General features: G+C 32.4%; 3 protein-coding genes across 3 annotated transcripts; 1 reads left to right on the top strand and 2 right to left on the bottom strand.

Moving 5' to 3' along the window:
• Positions 1 to 706: 706 nt before the first annotated feature.
• LOC128172733 (fucolectin-like) lies at positions 707 to 12,783 on the top strand. Its single transcript, XM_052838488.1, has 5 exons — positions 707 to 848; positions 3,028 to 3,082; positions 3,274 to 3,279; positions 11,684 to 11,908; positions 12,237 to 12,783. Exons 1-5 carry the CDS (start codon positions 723 to 725, stop codon positions 12,449 to 12,451), a joined length of 627 nt encoding a protein of 208 aa, XP_052694448.1. The 5' UTR covers positions 707 to 722; the 3' UTR covers positions 12,452 to 12,783.
• Positions 12,784 to 13,039: 256 nt separating this feature from the next.
• LOC128172646 (uncharacterized) lies at positions 13,040 to 16,356 on the bottom strand. The gene is made up of 2 exons (XM_052838422.1): positions 14,217 to 16,356; positions 13,040 to 13,744 (listed from the first exon to the last, which is right to left on the bottom strand). Exons 1-2 carry the CDS (start codon positions 15,659 to 15,661, stop codon positions 13,624 to 13,626), a joined length of 1,566 nt encoding a protein of 521 aa, XP_052694382.1. The 5' UTR covers positions 15,662 to 16,356; the 3' UTR covers positions 13,040 to 13,623.
• A 5-nt stretch (positions 16,357 to 16,361) lies between these two features.
• On the bottom strand, positions 16,362 to 19,260 carry LOC128172758 (uncharacterized). Its single transcript, XM_052838512.1, has 3 exons — positions 17,674 to 19,260; positions 17,233 to 17,317; positions 16,362 to 16,650 (listed from the first exon to the last, which is right to left on the bottom strand). The coding sequence occupies exons 1-3, from the start codon at positions 17,801 to 17,803 to the stop codon at positions 16,392 to 16,394; spliced, it is 474 nt and encodes a 157-aa protein (XP_052694472.1). The 5' UTR covers positions 17,804 to 19,260; the 3' UTR covers positions 16,362 to 16,391.
• Between the last annotated feature and the right edge of the window lie 3,730 nt (positions 19,261 to 22,990).

Below are 22,990 nucleotides of genomic sequence, written 5' to 3'. Positions count from 1 at the left end.
TTTCATAATCAGAGCTTTCAACAAGATACATGTAATTCAAAGAATCTGTGACCCCGCTTAAAGAAACAATAAGTCTAGAAAACTGGAAAAGTCTATCTGTAACTATCTTCTTTAATAACTTCACTACCATATATTTACATGTAACATCTGTTTATTATGCGTCTATTTTTTAATTAACTTGTGCATAGATATTTTAAATTTAAATTTAGGATACTGATGTATGTTATCTCCGGAAATATTTGATTAATAACTTAATAAATTTATCTTTTAACATGCACCAAAGACTTATGATTGTAACTGCTATGGTCTTTCTTGCTTTTAAAATCTAGAGAATAAGATTGATTTCTTAAACCAGAAATCAAAATTAAGTCGATGTATCATCCTTTCCATATCATGAGTTGTTTATCAACATATTATGAAAATGACAAATGTGTACGGATTGGTTGATCTGGAATAAATATTGATCGAACTTTAGTATAAATTATATGTTCATGTCGAATATCGTTCAAAACTATGATGAAATAAGAAGCTGCACAATGAACTTCTTTGCAGCAAGTTCATATTTACTTTGTTTTATCTTGATGTATACTTATGGACAACTGTTACCTTTAACTTCGGACTTTATCAAGCAAGGTTATGTGTCCAAGAGCATGGATGAAGGTGTTTTTGCTGTACACATCCTGGAAATAAAGTCTCTTGTAGAGTGTGCATTGCGTTGTGGCATGAATTTACTTTGTAACGCTGTGGACTTTTGCTTTCTTGATGGTTTATACACCTGCCGATTCCGTTATGGACATGCTCACCTTTCAAACACCATTACACAATGTGAGGTTTATGAAATCACAACTGTAAGTACAATTATATTAAGAGTTTAGAACATAGATAAATAATGTTTAAGTAGGACTGCAACTTACTCACATTATTTGAATTTGGTCTAGTTTGTATAAATATGTCAATAATTTGCTGAAAATTTATTGTCTAAGCCATTAAATAAAAAAAAATTCAACATAAAAATCTTTCAGAAATATTTTGAACGTTTTTAATTTAACATATGATTAAGAAATAAAATAATCTCAGTCATTAGAGGAATTAAATCTGAGGAATAAAATTCTGACTTAATAAAAATCGTCATTTTATTGCAGACCTCTATCTCAAAAACGTTTTTAAAAAGCAAAAGTGGAATAGAAAATAATGAAATTAGAATTTTCAGCTACAATGTATTAAGCACATCTAATATATTTTTTCCTTTAAATCTATTTGGTAGTGAAAGAAAAAATGTGCTGAAATGTGCTGAAAAATATTTTTTTTTAGTATTTTATTTTTCCGTGTTAAACATTTTTGAAAATGAATGAAGGATGGGGAGTGGAAAATTAAAGAATCAGAATTTTCGGTTTGGCCTTGTGTTCATAATAATAAAAATAAGAATGTAACCTGATTTGAAATGTTACTTTTTAAAAATATCAAAGTACTAAATTGTAGATTGAATTGTTATAAATCCTGTTTGATCCTATTGGCGATACATGTTTTTATTTTATATTTACACTACAATTTAATATATCATAATTGTTCGTAAAGCGAACGATAAGTGAATATAATCCATACTGGGCTTAACATACTTGAGCTTTGCTTGTAATTCTGGTATTTAAAAAAGGGGATGGCACTATATTACAAGCTCATGAACCGCTCCTGAATTTTCATTGTATGTTTCAAAATAAAATCGACCAGGGACATTTGCACTTTCTCGGGCCTTACTGGCGGAGGCATTCATGACTACCGCTATTCGTAAATATATATATACATATATATGTATATGAAATACGGACAATGTATTATCCAGATGTTTGAACTATACTCAATGATATAAGCTAAAACGGGATCATTAACGTCTCATTTCCTTTTTAGTACTTTCTAACACATAACCACACAAAGAGCCTAAAACAATGATAAACATTCAAGACTGTCGAACAAGTTCTCAAAACGATAAGAAGCTACGCCATTTGGTATGATTTCTTAATATACCATGAGGTTAAAGTATTCGATGTGTTACATGTATCAGAGCTCTGTCGGAAGTTCTGTAAAGGGTCGACGACTAGATCAAGGTTTTTTAATCATGGCGTACAAATTCAATTTGTGATGTTGTCATACGCAATAATGACATTAGCATTCATTCTTGATATGTTTTAATCAATGCAGATTTTACACATTTACAACCGCAATGTTTGAGTTAATGTAATCAATGCAAAGCTATGACATTTATTCATCATTTGCGCGATACAATTCACTCCTTCGCTTAAGCAGTGGGATCCTATGGAGTTGAAGCCCCCTCAAAAAATTGAATGATTGCTGCTAAAATGACATCTATTGTGGTGGTAGAAATGAAAATCTTTTCTCTAAATTAAATTTGAGGTGTTTGTTATATGTTTTGTTCAATTAGAATGCATTTAACAGAGTATTAAGTTGTAGTTTCATACATTTATACTGTGTTAACGACTTTCGCAATCATTATACTTGATTATTAAATCTTACTTTTTGTGTCAGTTGCTGTAGTAGAGACGTTATATGTTTTCAGAACAAAATACACATGATAACAACATCCTGACATAAAAAGGTGTCTAATCTTGTAGCCACAGCAGGGTGTGTCGCGGATTCTCACCATTGTACAATGTAGAACAATTGTAGTACAATACGTCGGCCGACTACATTATACACTGTAATCTTTCTCCTTTAACTCTCTAAAATAAAGTTTTATTATACTTTATCTTTTTCTCAAAATAGACATCCAAACAATATGTAACCAAAACAATTGCCGTCTGCAAAGTTTGTTTACCTGACATGAATCAGTTTGAATATCTAAACTCAATTTGTATGACAAATAACTGTAATATATTTCAGCGATATATTTGATAACAATTACTTCAATAACAGTGATTAAACGTTTACCTGTCATTAAATTTTGATTAATTAATTAGTATTTCATTCGTTTATATATCTATGTTTAATGTATTGGCATTGTTTCTATTTTTACAGAGCAAAGACTGCCCGGATGGATTATTCTTAAGAGCTCAAGGAATATGCAAAATCAGTAAGTGGATGCCACAAAGTAACAACACCATCATAAAAGTGTTGTGGTTGTCTTTATATAGTTAAGTAACAAAATCGTAAAAAACTATGTATCTGTATTTCATATGGTTAAGATATATCTTACATGTAGCTCAGTAATAAACTATCGGGGTTGCTGTTTCTGGTAAGACGAGGTTAAGCGGTTTATATTAGTGTCAGGTGTATGTATATATATTTAATATTTCACCTCTCTTTCATTTTGATATACCAGTATTATAGAAGCATATTATAGAAATGTCATAGGTGTTAATCTGGTTCTAGCATTTTTTAGTTTATAAGCAAAACGTCTTAATTTATAAGATTTACCAGTCATACTTTTTAGCTCACCTGAGCCGAAACTCAACTGAGTTATTCTGATCACATTTTGTCCGTCGTTCGTTTGTAAGCTTTTTACATTTTGAACTTCATTCTAAAACCGTTTGACCAATTTCGACCAAATTTAAAACAAAGCATACTTAGGGAAAGACAAATATAAATTGCAGAAATAAAAGACCGATCTTTATTCAAAACTCGAAACTATTCTGATCACATTTTGTCCATCTTTCGTCTGTAAACTTTTTACATTTTGAACTTCATTCTAAAACGGTTTTGCCAATTTCAACCAAATTTAAAACAAAGCATCCTTAGGGAAAGACAAATATAAATTGCAGAAATAAAAGACCGAGCTTTATTTAAAACTCGAAACTGTAGAAAAAGGGGGGTATATTTTTTTAAAAACTTCTCAAGAACTACTGAGTCAAATTTAATGTAATTTAGCATAAATACTCCTTATTAAAAGTAGTAAGTAGTTGAGGAAGAAATTGTCACATTTGCTCTCGTATATTCTGATCGCTTTATAAAGTGGGGGAGGGGGGGGGGCAGAACAAAAAAACGGGGAATATAAAGTTAACGGTGAACCCTTACCAAATTTTAAGTTTTATTTCTTGCGTAGGATTTTCTTATTCTGTGTAAAAATGGTATTCATTGAATGTACAATGTCAAAAATTACGTGTATGCAAAAATAAGTGTAAAATTCCAATACATTACAATATTTATTTCTGTGTATAGGCCTTTCTCTCTCATGTTTGTCATTATATCTCTAAATGGATACTTATCTTTACAGTGTTTGTACTTTTAAATACCAACATGTTATTACAACTTTATCTTTTCTATTTGTATAAAGAAAGAAACTGTTATTTGTAGCTTCTTTTTGTTGTATATAGTTTCATTATTATATCAATACAGGGATGTTTGACGTTTATATTCTTTGTAAAGAAGAAGTCAGATCTAATGTTTAAAAGGTTTACAAATTCATAAGCTTTATTTGATGTTGACGTATTTGAAATATACCTAATTCTCAAACATTCAAATAAAAGGAACTGTTGTAAAGTACATCAGGAATTTTTAATTTTAGGTCACTTGAGGCACTCTGATTACTTATTAGAATTAGTATTTCACCGTCGCCGTCCGTGTTAATGCGACGCTTGTCGTGCGTTAACATTTGCCTATTTATAACTTCGTAATAAAAATTACTTTGGCCGTTTCTATTAAAATGTGACATGATGCATCATAAATTGTAAATTTTATGACTCTTTGCTACGATTGCCTATGGGCAGGACCAAATTTGCTAAGTTTGACCATTTTTCTCTGCTTATCTAAGAAAATCTACTGAAAATAATGCATTCATATCTCTACCATAATTGTAAATTTCATGTGTTCAAATTTACGGGTTTCACCTCTAGGTCGATGCAAAAATGCTAGTTTAGTATCGTTGCATATAATGTTAAAAACTCTTCTTTTCACGTGCGGACACTGAAAAGAAATTGACTGTATATCAAGAAAGACTACAAAGCTTTCTACATATTTTTTTTTAACATTTTATGACCTCTGGGTATAGGGTTATTAATACAAGTCAGGGTAAAATGGTGATATAGTATGATTTTATACACACATGTATTAAATGTTTAAAAAATCGGTTTTTTTTCTTCTGCTGACACTAATTAAAAACTGACTGCATATTAAGGAGGCATGGTCACGGATTTGGCCAAACATTATTTTCTTGATTTTAAAAATTACAATGCTTCAGTAAGGCATTTTTTATAGGCAACCAAAATTTAAGTGTCATTCTTTGAGTTATAAGCAAGTTACAGAGCTTACACTTCTTTGCTATGACAACACAGCTTTTGTTTCTATTATAAACGTTGAAGTGGAAACTCCAGTTTTAGACCGAAAACGAACGTAGTAAACGTTAAGATCTGTTTATTTATGCTTAAAATGAATAAGAAGATGGAAAAATCAGCTTGACCGGTAAATTGAACTAATGTAAACAGAAAGAGGGCCCGAGCCTTGTATACATGACAGAGAATTGTGAGCCCTGTATCTTGCTTATAACTTCATTACCAACTCTCCAATTTTATTTGGTCTTTGGAAATGCATTTAGTAAAATGTTATATAATGTTAAAGAATTATCCTTTTTACTTCTGCCGTCACTACACTGTTGATGGATCCTTATCCACATTATCTTTTCATCTTAGTTTTTGTTAATTTTTCCTTCACACTTTATAAATGAAATTGAATTAAGATATATATAAATGGTACATAAGCATTTTACAAAATTATTGCAATTTTCTCAATGGATATAATGCGATCAAATAGAAAAATAAAGACATTGTACACGAATGCGGTGGCGGCTCGGATCCCTTTATCTATTTGTAGTCGACCTCCGTGGAACAAATGCCAATCATTTTGTTGAATACCTGATCGTATTATTAACACAAGACATACAAAGTCAGTCTATATAAAAGGCAGATTTATGGTACAAATAAAAAAAATCCGGATAATTAAGGGTGTTTCAAACATGGGTAGAAGCAAAGACCGTTACAGTCCCTGAAACGTTCTACTTTCCCACTTGAACGGTGGATGAACGGTGAGCGCATTCTGAGAAAACGGTAAGCGCACTCTGAGAGAACGGTGAGCGCACGCTAAACGGAATTTGATGAGTATAAGTCAGGGTAAAATGGTGATATAGAATGATTTTATACACACATGTATTAAATGTTTAAAAATCGTTTTTTTTTCTTCTGCTGACACTAAGTAAAAACTGACTGCATATTAAGGAGGCATGGTCACGGATTTAGCCAAAAATTATTTTCTTGATTTTAAAAATTACAATGCTTCAGTAAGGCATTTTTTATAGGCAACCAAAATTTAAGTGTCATTCTTTGAGTTATAAGCAAGTTACAGAGCTTACACTTCTTTGCTATAACAACAAAGCTTTTGTTTCTATTTTAAACGTTGAAGTGGAAACTCCAGTTTTAGACCGAAAATGAATGTAGTAAACGTTAAGATCTGTTTATTTATGCTTAAAATGAATAAGAAGATGGAAAAATCAGCTTGACCGGTATATTGAACTAATGTAAACAGAAAGAGGGCACGAGCCTTGTATACATGACAAAGAATTGTGAGCCCTGTATCTTGCTTATAACTTCATTTCCGACTCACCAATCTATTTGGTCTTTGGAAATGCATTCCTAAAGCATTGTAAATAATAAAAACAGAAAAATAGAATTTCACCAAAATCGTGACTCTGCCCCAATAAGAAAGACTATACAGCAATCAAGACATTTATAAATTTTATGACCCCGGGATAGAGATTTTAATTCCGGGGCAGGACAAACATGAAGATAGTTTAAATGTAAACAATGCTTATTTTTTTAAAATAACGTTGCTGGCCCTAGGAAGAAATATACTTTATAACTAGACACGATCTCGTTGCGAGCAACGAGGAGGTCTTCCGTCCGATTTTTAGAATGAAATATGACATCATCGGCTTTGATTTTCGACAACAAAACATGTTATGGAAAAAGGAGTGAAGTACTACTGCTTTATTGTATCGCTGTTTATAAGTTCTCTGACATAGCTTTTTTAAATATTTGCATTTCTTCCAATTAAGATAGAAAAGATTAAACTTGTTTACCTCTGGTCCCTAAAACCTTAATTGGGTAACGCAAGAGAAACTCATTAAATTGTTAGGATATATAAACGTATTATACCAAATCTAGCTTTATTAACCTTTCACAAAATGGCTCTCATTAAAGGACTATAGATTTTAGAGCTCTTTGATCCCCTAATTTAAGGGGCCAGTCCTTTTTTCCTGAAATCAAATGAAAGGACATTTAATTCTGAACACATTTTGTCAACAAGTGTTTAGAAATTCGTTACCGTTCTGGAGATATATGAGAAATAAGGTTATAGGGGCCGATCCCTTATCTCCTTAAAGGGGCCGTTTGACGAAATGTTGAAGGTTGCAAACTGTTAAGAACATCATTTTGAACAACTTTTCTTCTGTACTGCATTTCATAATATTTTTCCTTTCTGAGATATAGGTGATCAAAATTTTGGACTTTTGGCCCCTAAAAACCCTTAATTTTAAAAAACATGATAAAATCATTACATTGCTTGAATACATAACTGTAAGATAAACACATTTGCTTCTATAACATTTCACAAAATATCTCTCAGTAAAGGGCTAAAGATTAAAGACTTTAGAGCCCTTTAATCCCCTTATTTGGGGGGCCAGCCCTTTTTCTTGATATCAAATGAAAGTTCATTTAATTCTAAACAAATTTTGTTCAACAAGTGTTTAGAAATTAGTTACCATTCTGAGGATATATGAGAAAGAATGTTTTAGGGGCCGATCCCTTATCTCCTTATAGGGTCCGTTTGACGAAATTTTGAAGGTTACATATTGTTAAGAACATAGTTTTAAACAACTTTTCTTCTGTACTGCATTTCAAAATATTTTTCCTTTCTGAGATATAGGTGATCAAAATTTTGGACTTTTGGCCCCTAAAAAACCCCTAATTACGAAACACATGATAAAATCATTACATTGCTTGAATACATGACTGTAAGATAAACACATTAGCTTCTATAACCTTTCACAAAATATCTCTCGGTAAAGGACTACAGATTAAAGACTTTGGAGCTCTTTAATCCCCTTATTTGAGGGGCCAGCCCCTTTTTCTTGATATCAAATGAACGGTCATTTGATTCTACACAAATTTTGTTCAACAAGTGTTTAGAAATTTGTTACTGTTCTGGAGATATATGCGAAAGAAGGTTTTAGGGGCCGATCCCTTAACTCCTTATAGGGGCCGTTTGACGAAAAATTAAAGGTCGCATATTGTTAAGAACATAATTTTAAACAACTTTTCTTCTGTACTGCATTACAAAATATTTTCCCTTTCTGAGATATGGGTGATCAAAATTTTGGACTTTTGGCCCCTAAAAACCCTTAATTACGTAACACATGGTAAAATGATTACATCGGTTGGATATATACATGTATGTCAGTAAAATGGAGAGTGGAAATACGACATTGTCTGTAAAGAAGGTGAATTGTTTTTACATTTTACAAACCATTTTTTCCTTAATTAACCTTGGCGTTTAAAAGCATTTGAAATAAACATATTTTTTATTCATTACTTTTATTTATTTTTCTTTCTTTACAAAATTACAAGTGCGGAACTACGCTCACGAACAATTTAAGTAAGCGCGGTGAAATTTTCAAGGATAATGTTTGCAGTTAGTAAACCTTAGAAGAAAAAAATCAATAATAAAGACTTTTAAACAAAATGATTGTTTGAATATAATAACTACAGTGTGCAAAAAAAAACAACGCCATAAAGAGTAAACTGACTTTGTCCAAATGACTGATATTTTTAATTTTTGTAGAAGTAAAGCATTAAGATTACAATGATGTCCTATTTGGAAAACAATAGAATTTTACGATAAACGTGATGAATTCAACTTTTTTTTTTATTTGTGTAGCGATATACATTCATCACCTGAATATGGACTTTTTGTCTCTCTTTATACCACCCACAAACGAAGTTTAGGGGGTATACTAGTATATCACCTTGTCCGTCGGTCTGTCTGTCTGTCTGTGCAAAAATTGTGGCCGGTCCATATCTTTCGTATGGAGAAACATTGGAAGCTCTTACCTCACACATCGATTGCTTATCACCGAAAGATGTGTAATAACCTTGACACTACATGTATGTCCTTCGGGCAAAGGCACTAGCAGAAAAAGTGCAAAACTCGTGTCCGGTTCATAACTTAAATATGGAGAAACATTGGAAACTTTTACTTCACACATATATTGCTTATAACCTAAAGATATGTTATGACCTTGACCCAGTCATTTGGGCTAGGTCAAGTCACTGGTAGAAAAATTGCACAAACTGTCCTGTCCATATTTTTTTTATGGAGTAACATTGGAAACTAAGGTTGCTTATGACCCGAGGGTGTGTCATGACCTTGAACAAAAGTCATTTTGGCAAGTTAAAGGTCACTTTTCATAAAATGCTTAATTCCTTTCCGTGTAATGTCTTATATAAATGTCAATGATTAGAAGGTATAATTTGACACAACGCTTGGTTATTGCAGGCCACATAAAAATTAATTGTTAGATTTTCATCCCTTTCCGCCCCGATGTATTTTATCTTCTTTATTTGGAGGAAAAACAATTGGGCTTGGTATATCAAAATATCAAAAATTCAAATCATTTTTTGAATGGATGCTGTTCACGTGGTTTATCGTTTGATTCCCGTCATGTTTGTTATCATAAGGATGCAAATGTTTTCATGCAGTAACAGTTCAATTGTAAAATTGTGTAGAAAGAAAAAAAAGTTTTAGAAAAATATAATGTAAGTTTATAAAATGCAACACATAAAATCAAAATTTGGGTACGTTTTTTTTATATAAATTATGATCTCTCTCTCTCTCGATCTCTCTCTCGATCTTTCTCTCATTTATTCGGGAGAAACCTCCGTGTGCACATTAATTCCGGAGGAACTCCCGTGGCAATGAAAGTCCAGAATTAAAAGTATGAATCGTTCTTTCTCAGTATCTAAATGTGACAATACAGTAAATCTCATTAGTGATTAAATGCAATCGTCGTTTCATAATATATATGCTTACTAATGGTTACATCCGAACTTACGCCTACCTTTGAGTGGACGTAAAATTCTGGCTTAACTTTCGTCGGACGTAAAGATCCGCTCTTTAATGAAACGCAGATATTCGAACTAGTTCCGTATTTAAACCGGCGCAGCGTTAAGTCTCGACGTACGACCTTTTATGAAACGAGCCCCTGAAGTTTACAGAACGGGTCCTACATGTCGCAGCTACGATACTTTAGAATGCTGTGACATATTTAATTAACATCTATTTAACTTAATGCTATCTTCTTGTATTTAATACTTTAATAATTTAATTTTGGTGGAAACGCCTCATTTGATTGGCCGATACAGATGGAGGGACATATATTATATTGTATAACATACCTTTGTTTGGGGACACACCCACTTGACAACATCTATCCGGAACTACTTTTTTTTTTACATGTAAACCTTACATGTACATTTGCATGCATGTGTTTATAATAGTACAAAATATGACAAAGTTTATCTCTTTTCATTTGCATACTATAAATTTATATAAATATATATATATATATATATATATATATATATATATATATATATATATATATATATATATATATATATGCTCCAATCTTTCCAACTTGAAAAAATTTAAAATGATTTTAAAATGTCTCTCAAATGGAACTGAAACAACTTCAAAACAGATAAAATTGAATTTCTACGAAAAGGAGCACAAAACTTTAGGGGGAGTTGAATCTTTTTCAAGGTATAAAAAGGATGAATAAACAAATATCAATAAATTTTATACCATAGTAAAAATAAGCGCCTTATTTACCAATACACCAAATTTTAACCCAGAATGGGAATTGCACCCAAATCTCTCTTTTCAGGGCGCTTTACTTTTAAGCTATCTAGGTTTATGGTAGTATTTTGGTGTGGTTTTAATATTTTGATGCCTCTTTTCGTAAAAATAAATTGGCGAGCAGATTTTCATCTGATTGCGCTAGCCCCCCCCCCCCCCCCCCCATTACTATAGACTGTTAACAGGTTAAATAGTTGATGTTGGGATATAAATCATAAACTGTGAATATGAATCCTCTGTTAACAGTTACAATCTCGATGGCTCAGAGAAAACAAATGAGCGAAACTCTTAGTTTTATGTACTTACTGTAAAGCGGCAAAATACAAACAGTCCATTTTCAGCATGCTCGGTCATTTCACACTCCGCTCCCAATATCCGAGTAGATCATCGAACATGAACTTGACGCGTGCTTCATCAACGGCCCCAAGAGGCCTTCCCCTGCAATCTCGATACTTTCACACTTTATGTCTAATTCAACTTTTAACAACAGTACCTTTAACTTTGAGAAGTAAACTGTGAAGACGCGAACCAGCGTCCAAACACCAAATTCAAATATGGCCGTTCAATCTGGATCACCTGGTACTCATGATGTTGTACTAATGCGCGGGTAGTTTAAAATGTCATTTACGGTTAAAACAAAAGCAGAGTTAGATTTGTTTTAAGTATTAAATTATAAGGAATGAATTTAATTTTGACGTATGTTATACGATATAACATAACTTGGGACAGTTTACGCTATTTTATAAACCGCATTTTTTTATATCATTGGCAGTTCTGTCTGATCTTGCATTGGGTAAACATGCGGAACAGTCGTCCACACATTTGTCCTATGGGGCTGAATATGCAGTAGACGGCAACAGAGGTACAAATATACTCAAAGACAAGTGTGCACACACATATAAAGACGACACCAATCCCTGGTGGAGGGTGGATCTGCAGGCTGTGTATTCCATCATATCTGTCAGAATACTCAACAGAGGTATAGATGAATACGGAGGTAAGAAGTCTCAACCTAGCAAAATAGAGATATAATGGGTGGATGCATTACATGTTTATTAGTTATGCTGTAATAGTCCAAACTTCGACAAAATTATTGAATTTATAGCGTAAAATTAAACGTTACTTCCTTGTTCTCTTTGCTAGAAGAATTTTTTACCTATCAGGTTTAATTTGTGTTAAATGTATTGCTGTAAAGTCATTCTTTTTTTATAAATAACATGCACAAGAGTGATATAATGAGAAAATAGACTATTTAAATGTGAAACATGCAGTTCTTTGAGTGTTATTTTTGTAATTTTTTTATTATGTTTTTTACACTGTTCTAGATTTTTCATTTCGGCTACGAGATGTAACCGTCACTGTAGGGCTGACTGAATCAGACGTCAACACTCCCTGTGGTTTCTTTGCTGGTCCCGGTACTTTGTCACAGCTCGTCGTCATCGACTGTCCGACATTACCACAGGGGAGATTCGTAAAGATCTCCAAGACAACCAGGGCTCTCACTCTATGCGAAGTTGACGTGTTTGGTGTATCCGTATAATTATTATAATAACTGATGTTTCAATGTATCATATCAGTAATTCTTTACACTTTATAATAGTTCAGAAGGAAATAGATTCTTTAAAGTCAGTTCGTATTTCTCGTGACAAGATATTAAGAGAAAATGTTATTTGTTACCTATCTCATCAGATTACATAACAAAAAGACACACGATACGGCAATTTCTCAAAACATCTAGCTTTAAACAGGTCCATTCTCAAAACCGATAGGTTTCGGTTCGTTTGATAACAGACTGCGCACTCCCCAGAGAGCTGTTGTCATGCATTGAAAGAAGTACCCGTGTGTAGAATCTCCAAGTCAGCACCAAAAGTAATTCGGAAATGACTTGGAATGATTCGGAATCATTCGGATTCCAAATAGTTCCAAATCATTCGGAGGGATTTTACTTGGAAAACTTTCCATGTCATTCGTAAAACCATTTGAAACTCATTCGGAACTATTTGGAAGTTTTAAAGTCAGACTTAGAAAATTTTCATTAGTTGAACTTAAACCTTTTAGAGGAATACTTGAAAATTATACTGGTTCTTTAAAGATGCTTCAATAGAAATTTCAGTGATATAGGAACATCATTATGCAAATACTTTTCAGTCTCTACGGTACATGTAATTGATTAGAATTCTATAAATAACACCCCAATGAGTATCCTATAAATAACACCTTGGCATATTACATGAAAACTTTTAAAAATCAAAAAGTTAAAGTTTTTTCAGTCATTAGGATTCCTCAAACAACAACAGAACAGATAGGAAAGTGTAACATTTTCATTCAAGTCACAACTAAAACAATCAAGGCACAACAGAGGTATTTTTTCAATAATAATATGCTGTGGATTGTTCTGTATTAATGTCCCTCAATACCCATTGTAACATATCATGTTTATAATTCAAAATAAAATGTGTATGACACTTCTCTAAATATTGCTGTATTGAGCACAATTTATCATCCATCAATGAGTACGTAAAATGTCCAAATTGCATTCGTTCTTCACATGTAGTGCACAGTGTAATGATAAACATCCTGTATGTGAATCTTGTCATAATAACAGAACACCTTGATGAAACAACACCATTCAGTTTTAAATCCTTGATTTAAATAGACTTAAATTCATCAACACAATTATGAAAGATGAATAACTGTTACTATGTAATCTGATTAGTCCCTCTCTATGAAATTTGGGAAGCGGGCAATGATTTTTCTTCCACTGGCCTCCATGTATACAATGTGCTCCTCAAACAAAGAAACTGGAACAAGCATAAAATTATCCTCTTCTTGACTGCAACAAAAAATGTAAACTTATCAGAGTAACATATTATTATAATATATTATTAAATTAACACAACAAAATTAATTTTTTAAACAAGTTAAATTAATTGTAGCTTTCATACAATTTCATCAGAGAATTAAACAAAATTACACAATATTTTTTTTTCCAGAATAACCTTTATATATTCAATCTTTCTTCAAAACTTCTTAAGTATTGTGAAATCTAATCAAAAGTAACTTAGATGATATTATATACCTGCATATTTATAAAATAGTTTTTTCATTAAGCATCTATAAGGGGAAGGGGGGGGGGTGGATATGGACCTCACCCCCCCCCCCCCCACCCAACTGCTCCGAAACATTCAAACTTTTTAAATTTCCAAAACTTAATTGGTTTCAGACCCCTCCCTACCCAACAAAAACACAAAAGCTTTTGGATCTGCTCATAATTCAAGCCTTTGCAGCACAATGAAAAGAATTACCTTTTGAGCTCCAATACTTGTATATGAGGTGCCCTTCCTTTTACCAAGCTGTGGACCCGCTGAAATCCACTGCATACACCTATGGTCGTTCGTGGACTACTGATATGAATGAAGTATTCCACCTGAACTATGTCACATCTATTGATGGGTTGTTGAAGTAAAACAGTGTAAGAATTGTTTTGCTTTACTCTGCCACATTGTTTGCTATAAAAAACAAATCTGTTTCTTTGGATTTTTACAGCTTTGAAAATATCAATTCTCTGCAGTTTATCCTCTTCAATCTTCAAATGAATTGATATCTCTTTTGCTAGTGAAGGTGGGATGATGTTCATTTTAACTAATGGCTTCATAACGTAACATTGTTCACCAACTTCAAGATTCTCATTGTTAGGTGTATTTCTGGATGACATAATTTCTTTCAGGAGAACTTTAGCTTTTCCATGTGGAAGCGATTTTATTTCATTTTCAAGAATCTTTTCACTGTGAACAGCCCAGTAGACCTCACCACTTACATTTCCCTTTCCATGGATAGCTTTTGAGATTTCTCCATTACATGAATCAAAAGAAAAACATGAGTAAGCCCACAAAGGTCCCCAGTTTTCCACACATTCAACAATGTGGCTAAGGTTGTGGACATTGAGTCCACAAGTTTCTTCTCCATAAAGTGGAGCCATGCATTTGTAAAAAACATCAAGAAGTTTCTTACATCGGTTTAGATCTTTCGCAGTAATCTTTTCTTGAAGTAGAAGAAATGTTGCTTCGACAAGACAGGCAAAGTGTTCTAAGTAAGAATTGGGTAAAATTCCTTCTACACAAGGTATTCCATAATAAAGCAGAAAGGAACGAAACTCCGATGCTTTCCAGTGGTTTAAGTTATTTTGAATTTTCCTTGGAGTTCGATGAATGATGTAAGGTGTTTTGATGTTTTTCAAGGTTTTGTCAATTTCTTTCAGTTTATGTCCAATGAAATAAGGTTGTTCAAAACTTGAACCATCTATCCAAAGGGTCATCATTCTTTTTAAAAATCCAAGAAGAAAGCCATGCATGTAGTCAATGGTGCAGTTGACATGAAATTCATTCCAAGGGAGATGTTTTAAAATATATCTCCCATGGAATCCACAGACTGGTTTTTTCTGTTGTACAGCCTGTTCTACACTGGCATCGATTGATTCGCTTGTACGTGCTTTTGGTTTTATTTCACGGTAAGGGAAGCTACGAGTGTGGCCTTTTCCACTTTTAACAACAACTCCGGTTTCTTCACAGAATATGCATGCGCATAAACCATTGTGTTGCATCATATTAAATACACAAGCCTGTGCTTGCAGGTCCATGGTCAATGTATTAGTGATGATGTAAATGGTTTGTTTTCCTGCAATTGTTTCCACGGATAATCCTTCATTGTAAAGTGTTCTCATTTCTTTAACAAATGGAAAAAAAGTGTTCATCTTAGGCTTCCCTTGACCTGCCACAAACCCCACAAGATCATATTTTTCCTAAGAAATCTTGAAAATGGACTAAGTTCATTCACAACAAGATAAACTGGCCAAAGGGAAACTTTTGATGACTTGAATAGTGACACGCCATCTGTAAACATTGTCAATGTTACTGTCATATATTTGCATTTGCTTTTTAGCTCTTGATACTTCCTTCCATCCAAGATGTCATATATTTCATCCTTTTTTGTACGTTGTAGAGAGGATATAACTTCATTCCAGTTTTCTTCATTTTCAAGAATTTCTTTTAATTGTGTTCTCATGTCCCCACTTACAAAATAGTTGCTTTTGCCATCCTTAGTATCACATCTCATTCCAGTACATCTAGGAGTAGTGCATTGATGAATAAGCTTATCATTTGGATAGAGAGCTCCACAGGTGTCACAATATTCATGGCATTGAAAGTAACTTCCATGAAATCCAACCTTTTCTTTGATTTTGTTCACACTGGTCTCACACAAATTTTTTTCTGGCAGATGGATATCTATTAACTTCAGTAATTGCTGAAATGCTGTGCGTGAAAGGTGATTTTTGGTAGAAAAGGCGCATAACGATAAAAGATGTTCCTTGTGAGTTATCTCAGAAGAATAAATTGAATCACTTAGCGATAAAACATACAAGGGAACACTTTCACTTTCAGGAATTTCTGAATCCTTTTTTATATTCTTCTTCTTCTGACTCATCACTTTCTGAAGACGATGTTGTAGAATTTTCTGAATTTTAACTCCATGTCTATTTCTACATTTCCAGCATAGTCTGAATTAATAATTTCCTCAATTTCTGCTTCGAGATTTTGTCCATTGGAACTCTGCTCAACTGCTGTTGAGCAAAATGTTTCTTCAGGCTGAGTGGCAATACATTGTGTGGATGTTAAAGAAGCTGTTACATCAGCGGAAGAGCTTGCGCCTTCATTGTACACATCAATGTCTGCAGTATTTTGTCTGTAAAGAATATTGTGAGTTAAGATTAGAATGTTGACTTTTTCAAAATGGTAAAACCACAACAAATTGAAAGCAGAAAAAGTGAACATATTAATGACAAGTACAGCCTACTCCTGATATATTGAAATTCCAGGGACCATGCAAGTTATTTCAATATATCCATAATTCAATATAAGTGGAATCGACTGATGTGAGGCCGCCATTTTTAAAAGTTCAACCCCTATCTTAAAAAAGGACAAACCCACATAAATTAATTTGGTTCACACCTTTGTATATCAACCGGTCAGTCCAGCATAATTACTGTCATCAACTGTGACAACAATTGCCAGGGAGTAGTACTTCAATATAAGCGTTATAAAATTTAAAACAACTCATCATCACCTCTGTGGGGGCCGATCAGTGGCTTCAATATAAGCGATATTTCAATATAGCTGATTTCATTAGAAACATTATTTTAAGATAAAGAAGATTTAATAATCTAATTTCAAAATAAGGGGAATTTCAAAATATTTAGTGATTTCAATATATGTGGGGTGGACTGTTTAACAAGTTTATATAATTAAAAGATCACAAGACACTTACTTAATCTTCCTCCATTTAGTAGTTCTTGGTTGTGATTGAAAGTCATCATGGTCATATTGTTTATATCTTTTGACTGGATTTCCCACTGAAAACAAATAAATTCAACTTCTATTATTTTTAGTTAATGAAGTTAAAAATTCACAAAAGTACCAATCACAATGGCTTTAATTTCCTGCAGCAAGAAATTCAAAATTAAATAAGTTTATTTGAAATTGAAAATGAATTGTTTATTCACAATGGGTGGGTTAAAATTCGATTATTTGCTAATCTAAAGTATGTAGATAAGTAAGCATGCATTTAAAAATTATGTACTAAATCAAATTTATTCTAACCTGTTGAATAATCATTTTTTTTTTCAAATACATTTCATATAAGTAATTACATCAACATGATTTTAAATACTCAGCAAATTGCTATTCAAAGTGGGATATGTATATGTACCTGTTACAGAGTGAATGCATAAAAGGTGGGTTTGTAGCGTTTGTTTTCGGCTTAGTTTTTTCCCACAGTCTGCAATAGGACAAATCCATTGATCAGAGTGGAAACAGGAATTCACATCAAATTCATCCATGATGAACCTGAAATATCATATATTAATTGCATTGTTGTATAGTTAATACAAGGGTTGAAACATTTATCTTCAACAATTTGCTATATGAAACCTCAATGAAAAGCTTTTTTATATAAAATTAATACATGTATATATGTTTATTTGATTCAGTGATCTCTGTATCATCCAAAAAATAACATGCTTAATATTTACACTAATACTCCGTCCCAAGATGTCCTTGATTCATATTTTGCTTAATTATTTGATATTTATTAATACCTCAGGGTTTAAAAAATGTTCACACGATAATATGGAAAAGTTCCAAGATATTCTTTTTTAAATGATCCCTCCAGCTTCTTTAAAATACACAGCCAGAAATACAAGGTCTACAAAAATTTTGCATTGCAACAAACAGGAAAGTAACCAGATTATAAGTACATCCAAACTAAGAAAAAATGTAAACATTTCTCATTATAGAACTCCATAATGGATTTAATTTTGTTCTTTTTAAATCTATCAGGGTAAAAAAGATGAAGTGTCAAATAAAAAAAATCAAGTTTTTATTTCCATGCATCTATTGATTTCAATTGTACTTCTTTAACAGACAGGTGTATTATTGCTGAAAGAACTAGGTACGGTTGTAATGGTATAAATGCCTAAAATTCCAACATTTTTCAAGTTGTTTATGAAAAGTAAATAAATGCATAATTACAAATATGATGTCAAGTGTAAGCGATAAATCCGTAAAAATAATCGTGCAAAGCGTTGCTAAGCAACACTAGCATCCGCTAAATGCACGATGTTTACCGGAAATTAACATATTCAAGGCAATTTTTACTATAAAATTTGAAAATGTATATAGAGCGCAGTCCTCGAGCAAAACGAAACATAATTTATTAAAATATGATTAAAAAGAGAAAATATTTAAACATGATTACATTTTGCTCGAGGCCTGCGCTGATAGTTAAATGTCCCGTTTTGTGACGAGTTTTAGTGGTGGATTCAGTCAGGCAGATGCGGTTATATTCGCTGTATAATCAATTATCGATGACGAAAATCAGACAATATAAGATGAATTTATCTTCAGTTATTTTCATTACAAAAAAATGGTATCTATAATAAGTTCTGATAAATTATTATCATGATAGTGAATATAGGACGTGATCATTTTTGTTTTCACTTTAGGTCTTCCGTCAACTGTATTTAGGCCTACCGTATACTGTAAAGTCATGTTTCCTTTTGTTTTCCACGTACTTGTAGGTTTTGTATAGTTTTTTCCTCATTCACACTACATACTTTGAGCTTCTTGAAACGATTCTTCGACTTGGCAAATGAATAAAATCAAATATATATATATATTCGCCATACTTCACTCTCGAGCTCTTGAAACGCCTTCGGTAACAAAGTAGCACTTTTTTCCACCGCATAATATTCATATTTGTTTACACAACACAAGAAAACATCATTACTTCTACAATAAGTCCAAATGTTCGGTGAATGATCCATTCACTCAGAAAATATCAGTAAATTTCATTTGAAACATTTCAATCGCATGTACAGAACAAGTTTGTTTACATGACGTCACATTCTTTGAGTAAGGCGGGTCGTAAGTGAAAGAAATTAACGTTAGGCTTAGCGATTTTTTTTTACTCGACATTGTTAGAGGACTCCCGACATCAAACTAAAGGTTGCTGATGTAGACCATGATATACAATAAAATATTTAAAATAAGTTTACATGACAAATCTTCAATGCTTAAATTAATTCAAGAGGACAAGTAATTGATGATAACGATATAGAGGTTCTATAGGCCTACGGTCTGATATTCACACCTTGCCGCGATCATGTCGTGCGTTTGCCGTTTAGTCAAATGTACATGTATATATTTTTCATTTTGTTAGTTTTACTATTTTTCTGCATCAGTGAATAAATTTTTTTGCAAGCACAGGTTCATTTACTTTATGTTTTAATATGAACAAATAGTATTTTTACCGATAAAGCCGATGATAGTCTACAAACGTATATTCATGCGTTGAAAGCGCTATACTTACCATTAGTATTAAAAATGAATAAAATCCATGCAAACAAGACTATTACTTCTGTATTGTTTGCACAAACATGAGAGAGAGAGAGAGAGAGAGAGAGAGAGAGAGAGAGAGAGTTTAAACAACGTAGTGTATGTAAGAATTAATCTTCACAGAGGCACTAAAATCATGACATCAAACATCACAAATACTGCAAAATACATTATTGTTAGACGCATGTTTCTTGAAATGAAAAACAATTGAACGAAAATGGAAGAGCACATGATGCAGCTCGCAGACTGATTTGATTGACAGGTGATTGACTGTTGGATGGATCGATTAAACCACAGTGTGCATTATCTATGGTTAATTATAAAGATTTAAAAGTATTTCATATCAATGTATTGCACATTTGAGAGTAAAATGACTATCATTTATCAAAAACTAATGAAATCGTTCGTTTGTTTCTTGGAACAAATGAAACTTAAAATATTATACGGCGCGTGGTAAAAATTGTACATCACATGTAAGTAATAAAGATAACAAATATTTAAACTCATTCTAAATATACGAAACTTTATATCATTCTCTTGAAGAAAGAACAACTGTCTGTGATCATGTCTTTAGTTTTGATAACGGTAAATGTTATCAAAAGGGCAATGCTATTCAGTTAATTCATTGAATAAATAAACTGAATGTACTACTTTTATAAATCAAGAGTATGTATTGTACCGTTTTTCCTTACATTTTGTGTCACATACTTTATATTCCTTATTTACGTGAGTACTTCATTCCGCGACTCAACTGTTTTGAATCAAATGGCGAGAATATAAAATCACAAACGCCAAACTTTTATCATAGTCTCAATTAGTTGACATATGTCCGAAAAATAAAAGCGAGATTTTAAAACCCGCGATATGTGCTTTTTGTGATTTTACGCGGAAATTAATTCCTCGAGTTTCATTAAGAACATTACTTTAAAAGCGCCTGTTTAGGAGGGTAACAGATGAAATTGACACCCGAGAAAACCATTGTCAACGCAAAGCAGAGGTTGACAATGATGTTCGAGGGGTGTCAATTTCAACTGTTACCCTCCCAAACAGGCACTTTTTTTATTATACTGAATGTCTTAATTTAAGAGAAAATTTTTCTACTTTTATATAAAAATGACGTGAATTCTACAGCGAACTGTACGCACATAATTTACGCGCATGTAAAAATTCGTTGTGTTACCCGTTGCCAAGTGTGTTGCCAACGCTGAGTGTAATAGAACGGATTATCAACTGCGTCTAAACCATACAGATTTAAGTATTTAATATGAAGGTACAATAAACAGTATTTAGCTAATGACTTTTGAGGTTTTGTTATATAATGATAATCCCGAAATATTCGGTACATGTAAATCTGCATGCAAATGTATTTTTTAATTTTTTACAAAAACCCTTTGTTTTTAAAATATGTGTAATGGTTTCCGCAGGTAAGTGTTAATTCAAATGATATAGAAATACCAACGGTAACTACTGATCGCAACTTTGTTTGCCTTTCGGAAATAACAAAAAAAAACCCTTTAAAAACCCGTTAAGGTAAATCGATTACGGCGACGCTTTATATTTTCAGGGGACACAAAAATTCTGAATATGATGGGAAAATACAAGATGAAAAAAACAAGCGGATTGTTTATGGCATAAATGCATTTATACTCAACGATTTCAGGCATGCATATCTCAAACAAAACTCATCGTTGATGCTGGCGAATGCGATGACACAAACACCCAATAACAAAAATAAGTTGTTACCTTATCAAGAAAATCCCGATTTCGTATTTTGAAACCACACTGCGAGCCCTAATCCTAACATAACTAGTTTGGATGCAAATTGAAATACGGAAATTAATCAGATTATGTTTAATTGTTAAAGACTATAATAATTTACAATATTTATTTCTTTTAAAAAAGATATCAACCATTTCAAAAGAGAATGTATAAATGATGTAACGTAATTCTAAAGGCAGATGTGTTAACATTGATTTATATATGGAGCACTATAATTTGAGCTTTCCAGAAGCACACGAGATATTGAACTTTTCATTTACCGTGAATAGATATAAGTTAATAATTATATGTACATAATAATGATCATTATAGAACTTAACGTCTTATTTAACGTTACTATTATGAGGGATGATTCATATGAATCCCATTGCTTACGTGTATAACGTTACGATGCTAAATGCGACGTCATTATAACATGACTAAAATGACACACTATTTGAGCAGTGGCACACACAAAAATTATGAAGAAATTATCAAAACTGTTCTATTTCATGAAGTTACATATTAATGTCTACCTTTTAGTAAAATATCGTTCGATTTAGAGATAGGGCCATTTTTGGCATATACCGTACCTAGTTCTTTGTCAAAAAACGATGAAAATGATGACCCGGAGCAATCTATAACATGATCATTTGAAAACAAGTTTGAAATAAATTAGTTGTTAATAAGTTTCAAATTAACCTATATCATGTTGAATATCGGCACACCTTGAATAAACTAAACAAAATTCAATGATTCAGTATTACCAGAGACATAATTAACAGAGATTGGCAACTGATCAAAATTTCGCCATCCCTATTGTAAAGTGTTCCCAGTTTATATCAGTATATATTTATAATAAACAATTATATCGAAATACAAACAGCTAAAACCTATTACAAAAATATTCAAAATATTATATTTTCATGAGTTTATGTCATATAAACAATATTAAAAGAGGAGTTTTTAGGAGGCAGTTGGCTACCCGTTGTCCGAGATTTCGCTGATGCTTTATATTAATCTTATTTTTCGATTTTTTGTTTAAAAAATGTCTAAAACCTATGCACACTTTTCTTTCACACAATATACTTACTAAAATGTAGTTCTCAAAGTAAGGTTGGTCCTATACCATTTTTAACAATAAAACACGCTTAAATGACAGAGTTGCCAATCTAGTCTGTTATTTATGTCTCTGGTAATACATGTGTTTTCTCAGCTGTTTGAAAAAAAATCAACCCCCCCCCCCCCCCCCCCCGCCGCGTAGTTCATTACTTTTCGAAGTACTTAATTGACAAGATAACCACAATGTAATAAAATACTGATATAAACCAAATCAAGTACGTCATTTTTATTCATTTTATTCTGACCATATT

The sequence above is a fragment of the Crassostrea angulata genome, chromosome 2 (genome assembly GCF_025612915.1).
Source record: "Crassostrea angulata isolate pt1a10 chromosome 2, ASM2561291v2, whole genome shotgun sequence".
NCBI lineage: Eukaryota > Metazoa > Mollusca > Bivalvia > Ostreida > Ostreidae > Magallana > Magallana angulata.
Note: the sequence above shows the minus strand (reverse complement) of the source record. Positions and strands in the feature narration are given on the sequence as shown.